Consider the following 5,963-nt stretch of genomic DNA (forward strand, 5'->3'; position numbering starts at 1 on the left):
GGGGTAGTGGGGGTAGTGTGGTGGGGGTAGTGGGGTAGGGTAGTGTGGTGGGGGTAGTGTGGTGGGGGTAGTGTGGTGGGGTAGTGTGGTGGGGTAGTTGGTGGGGTGGGGGTAGTGTGGTGGGGTAGTGGGGTAGTGTGGTGGGGTAGTGGGGTAGTGTGGTGGGGTAGTGGGGTAGTGTGGTGGGGTAGTGGGGTAGGGTAGGTGGGGTAGTGGGGTAGTGTGGTGGGGTAGTGGGGTAGTGTGGTGGGGTAGTGTGGTGGGGTAGTGTGGTGGGGTAGTGTGGTGGGGTAGTGGGGTGTGGGGTAGTGTGGTGGGGTAGTGGGGTAGTGTGGTGGGGTAGTGGGGTAGTGTGGTGGGGTAGTGTGGTGGGGTAGTGGGGTAGTGTGGTGGGGTAGTGGGGTAGTGTGGTGGGGTAGTGGGGTAGTGTTGGGGTAGTGGGTGGGGTAGTGGGGTAGTGTGGTGGGGGTAGTGGGGTAGTGGGGTAGTGGGGTAGTGTGGTGGGGTAGTGGGGTAGTGGGGGTAGTGTGGGTAGTGGGGTAGTGGGGTAGTGGGGTAGTGGGGGTAGTGGGGTAGTGTGGGGTAGTGGGGTAGTGGGGTAGTGGGGTGGGGGTAGTGGGGGTAGTGGGGTAGTGGGGGTAGTGTGGTGGGGTAGTGGGGTAGTGGGGTAGTGTGGTGGGGTAGTGGGGTAGTGGGGTAGTGTGGTGGGGTAGTGGGGTAGTGGGGTAGTGGGGGTAGTGTGGTGGGGTAGTGGGGGTAGTGGGGTAGTGTGGTGGGGGTAGTGGGGTAGTGGGGGTAGTGGGGGTAGTGTGGTGGGGTAGTGTGGTGGGGTAGTGTGGTAGTGGGGTAGTGGGGTAGTGGGGTAGTGGGGTAGTGTGGTGGGGTAGTGTCTGCCAACTCCCTACTCCTCATCAACACTAGGAGAGAGAATCAACGGTCTGATAAAACTCCCAATTTACCCCATTTTACTCCGTTCAATTTCATTGTTTTGTCATTTGCTAAATACTTAGTGTCTGAGTGCCATGCAGGCCCGCTTTCATATCCAGAACCATGAGTCAGCGAGCCGGGCCGAAGGTGGACATACGGGGTGTTCTATAGCAGGACTGTCCCCTGGGCTTCCAGAAGGTGGACATACGGGGTGTTCTATAGCAGGACTGTCCCCTGGGCTTCCAGAAGGTGGACATACGGGGTGTTCTATAGCAGGACTGTCCCCTGGGCTTCCAGAAGGTGGACATACGGGGTGTTCTATAGCAGGACTGTCCCCTGGGCTTCCAGAAGGTGGACATACGGGGTGTTCTATAGCAGGACTGTCCCCTGGGCTTCCAGAAGGTGGACATACGGGGTGTTCTATAGCAGGACTGTCCCCTGGGATTCCAGAAGGTGGACATACGAGGTGTTCTATAGCAGGACTGTCCCCTGGGCTTCCAGAAGGTGGACATACGGGGTGTTCTATAGCAGGACTGTCTCCTGGGCTTCCAGAAGGTGGACATACGGGGTGTTCTATAGCAGGACTGTCCCCTGGGATTCCAGAAGGTGGACATACGGGGTGTTCTATAGCAGGACTGTCCCCTGGGATTCCAGAAGGTGGACATACGGGGGTGTTCTATAGCAGGACTGTCCCCTGGGCTTCCAGAAGGTGGACATACGGGGTGTTCTATAGCAGGACTGTCCCCTGGGCTTCCAGAAGGTGGACATACGGGGTGTTCTATAGCAGGACTGTCCCCTGGGCTTCCAGAAGGTGGACATACGGGGTGTTCTATAGCAGGACTGTCCCCTGGGCTTCCAGAAGGTGGACATACGGGGTGTTCTATAGCAGGACTGTCCCCTGGGCTTCCAGAAGGTGGACATACGGGGTGTTCTATAGCAGGACTGTCCCCTGGGCTTCCAGAAGGTGGACATACGGGGTGTTCTATAGCAGGACTGTCCCCTGGGCTTCCAGAAGGTGGACATACGGGGTGTTCTATAGCAGGACTGTCCCCTGGGCTTCCAGAAGGTGGACATACGGGGTGTTCTATAGCAGGACTGTCCCCTGGGATTCCAGAAGGTGGACATACGGGGTGTTCTATAGCAGGACTGTCCCCTGGGCTTCCAGAAGGTGGACATACGGGGTGTTCTATAGCAGGACTGTCCCCTGGGCTTCCAGAAGGTGGACATACGGGGTGTTCTATAGCAGGACTGTCCCCTGGGCTTCCAGAACTAGAGACGAGAAGCATTAGGAGGCAGCGTTCCAAATTACACCCTATTCCCTTTGTAGTGCACTGATTTTGACTGGTCCTTCGTTTCTGTGCTGCTGGAGGCTATCCCATGTCGGTCAGAGGAGAAGATGGACATCTCTTTCTGTTTCCTGCCCGAAGGAGAATGAGAATCCCAGATCTATAAGGTCTGGACTGAAACGTTTCCATATGTCTAAATCATTCAATCATGCCCTGGAGGAGAAACAGGGAGCTGCCTGAACAGTGTGGGTGCATCATTAATAACGCCCTATTCCCTATATAGTGCACTACTTTTGACCAGGGCTCCCATATGGATCTGGTCAAAAGTAGTACACTATGTAGGGAATAGCGTGCTCTTTGTAACACAACCTACATCGCTGCAGAACTCAGGGTCATCAAGATACGTCTCATCCGGAGTACACGTGTAAGTCTGGATGAGACGTAGGAATACAGAGTACACTTCTTCCATTTAAGAATGATGGAGGCCACTGTGTTCTTGGGGACCTTCAATGCTGCAGAAATGTTTTGGCACCCTTCCCCAGATCTGTGCCCCGACACAATCCTGTCTCGGAGCTCTACGGACAATTCCTTCGACCTCATGGATTGGTTTTTGCTCTGACATGCACTGTCAACCGTGGGACCTTATTTATTTTTATTTATATAGTCAGGTGTGTGCCTTTCCAAACCATGTCCAATCAATTGAATTTACTACAGGTGGACTCCAATCAAATTGTAGAAACATCTCAAAGATGATCAATGGAAACAGGATGCACCTGAGCTCAATTTCGAGTCTCATATCAAAGGGTCTGAATACTTATGTAAGTAAGGTATTTCTGTTTTTAATTTGAATATATTTGCAATTATAAAAAAAAAAAAAAACTGTTTTCGCTTTGTCATTATGGGGTATTGTGTGTAGATAGATGAGGCGGAAAAAAATAATTGAATCCATTTTAGAATAAAGCTGTAACGTAACAAAATGTGGAAGAAGTAAAAGGGGTCTGAATACTTTCTGAATGCACTGTATATCAATGTGTGCCCGATAACGCCCCTCATCTCTGATTCTCCGCTGGGCGTGAAATATCAAGTGCGCCTATAGGCTAGTTAGTGTGGTCTATATCAAATGATCAATAGCCCATAGTCTATAGGCTACGAAGTGCATGCTGGGAAAAGCACAGAACAAAGTTATATTTTGAAGATAGCTGCTGTTAGGGTGTAAATACAACTAGGGTGCATTACACTGCAATGGATATTCCAACCCTGAGCCTGTCCTGCTCTTGCTGATAAAAAAAAGTTTGTGTGTGATGCCTAACCAATGGTTGTGATGTGTTGGCCTACTGTGGCAGTTCAGAAGGAGAGTCAAAGGCTTCTTCCGAAAATAATTTTGGATTAGGCCTATTCCGCGCGGACTAGCCTATAGCCTATGTTCTGAGAAGGAGAGTGGGAAGTTGAGAAGGAGGACAGGAGGTCAACTTTGATAGCTTGCTACTTCTATAATTGATTTTATTAAAAACAACATGTTTTTTGCCCATGATGTAGGCCTATTTATCAGTTATTGACCTCACAATAAACCGGATACGAGTAACTTACATTTTGGTGCTGAAACTTGCAGCAGCAGCCATGGCACAATCATTCGGAAATGGACAGCTCATGGTGCTGAAAGTAGGCAAATTCGAGTAGGCATTATTCATTTCAACCGTCTTCATTTGAATGAGACTTTACTAACAACAAGAGGGCTTTGTGTTGGAGCCTATTTCTTCCTATTTAAGAAATAAGAGGTATCTTATATATCTTTCATCCGTTTTGACAGATGCAATTAGGCTGTAGGCTGCTATATCCATAGATTCCTCCACCCACCATGCACTCTTTAAATATTAAATAGCCTACCTCCGTGTCAGTTAAGGGCTGTTAAGTTAAAACCAAGACTCGAATTGAGAGGGTATGCCGTAGGTCTACTTTTTATTAAAGAAGCTAGTGAAAAGCAAAGGCCTTGTTAGCTTAAGATGTGTCCTTGGACAGACCAGAGCCTTTGATATGCAGTTTTAGAAACAGTTCTTCGTCCTGTAATCATTACATGGCAACGCAGGAACAATCATTACATGGCAACGCAGGAAATTGACAGCGCACAGGGCTGCAGGCCAAAGGTCAAGAGTAGAGGTAGAAAGATCTCCTTTACAGTAAAAGCATTGCATGAATCTATCATCCTATTTGCAGGTCAGAGAAAAAAAAAATGCTTTTTATAAAAATGTCATGCAATTCTACTTCATTTTACATATTAGTAGAATATGTTTTAGTACCACACAAATCGCCGAAATTACAGGTTGGGAATGGACAGAGAGATAGGCCTATGTGTTCATTTTATCATAATTTCTCCAATGCCAAATCAGTGTGTCTTGTTTGCAAGGTAACTGACCCTAGATAATTAAATCGGAGATGTCATTAGGAATCTGAGCGTGGTACTTTCAAAAGTTAGGCCCACCTTTCTACCCCAGACAGAGTAGGCCTACCGACGGAGAAAAAAAATCAGCTTTAACTGCTGGATACTCTTTTTCCGTGGTTTAACCCAATGAGAGGTCACAAGTGTTTCCCTAAAAGCTGTTTGGGCTTAAATATCTTCTATTGTACAGAAAGTGAATAGCTTGATCAATTGATGTTGACAGAATTAGATTACTTCCCAAGCAAAGTCTATTTTTTTTGTCTGCTTGGCTATAGAAGGTTGTAGCTCAGCCTCTGAATGTCAAAGAAACGAAGCAATGCTATTCCCATATGCATCGGAGTCACGTCTTTCACGGGTATTTTACAGCTTGTTTCTAGCATAAAGCGCTGTTATAGATCACTTTATGTAATCGGATCCGTTTTATATTCTTAAAAATAGGTGCCAACACAAAGCCCTCTTTTTGTTTAATTAAAATTTATACAATTATGCCTACTCGAATTTGCCTACTTTCAGCACCATGAGCTGTCCATTTCTGATTAATTGTGTCGCAGTTGCTGCTTCAAGTTTCAGCACCACATTGTAAGTTATTAGAATCTGGCTTATTGTGAGGTCAATAACTCTGATAAATACATAATGGGCAAGAAACATAATGTTTTTAATAAAATAAATTGTAGTAGTAGCAAGCTATCAAAGTTGACCTCCGTTCCTCCTCATCTTCCCACTCTCCTTCTCAAACCGAACAGAACATAGGACATCTCCTTAGGCAGCCGAGGGAGAGGGAGAGAGAGAGAGAGAGAGAGAGAGAGAGAGGGAGAGAGCAAGAGAGAGAGAGAGAGAGAGAGAGAGAGACAGAGACAGAGACAGAGAGAGAGAGAGAGAGACAGAGAGAGAGATAGACAGAGAGAGACAGAGACAGAGAGAGAGAGAGAGAGAGAGAGAGAGAGAGAGAGAGAGAGAGAGAGAGAGAGAGAGAGAGAGAGAGAGAGAGAGAGAGAGAGAGAGAGAGAGAGAGAGAGAGAGAGAGAGAGAGAGAGAGGGGCATCTTTACCTGTAGGAAACCTTGATGCTCCACTGGCCATTGATTTTCAGTTAGAGTTCTCCCTGTTTTTAACACATGCATGCACACAGACCAGCATGCGCAACCATGCACAAACACACACACACCTTTTCTCTCTCTCTCTCTCTCTCTCTCTCTCTCTCTCTCTCTCTCTCTCTCTCTCTCTCTCTCTCTCTCTCTCTCTCTCTCTCTCTCTCTCTCTCTCTCTCTCTCTCTCTCTCTCTCTCTCTCTCTCTGTCTCTGTCTCTTGGTTTGACAT

At 47.7% G+C, this 5,963-nt stretch overlaps 1 protein-coding gene across 1 annotated transcript; it reads right to left on the reverse strand.

Moving 5' to 3' along the window:
- Positions 1-1,551: 1,551 nt before the first annotated feature.
- On the reverse strand, positions 1,552-2,154 carry LOC123484934 (delta-actitoxin-Amc1a-like). The gene has a single exon (XM_045215713.1). It carries the CDS (start codon positions 2,152-2,154, stop codon positions 1,552-1,554), a length of 603 nt encoding a protein of 200 aa, XP_045071648.1.
- Between the last annotated feature and the right edge of the window lie 3,809 nt (positions 2,155-5,963).

The sequence above is a fragment of the Coregonus clupeaformis genome, unplaced genomic scaffold, assembly GCF_020615455.1.
Source record: "Coregonus clupeaformis isolate EN_2021a unplaced genomic scaffold, ASM2061545v1 scaf0499, whole genome shotgun sequence".
NCBI lineage: Eukaryota > Metazoa > Chordata > Actinopteri > Salmoniformes > Salmonidae > Coregonus > Coregonus clupeaformis.

What these genes read in the sequence shown, in the direction of transcription:
- LOC123484934 (XM_045215713.1), bottom strand. Translation starts at nt 2,154, where the DNA reads ATGTCCACCTTCTGGAAGCCCAGGGGACAGTCCTGCTATAGAACACCC.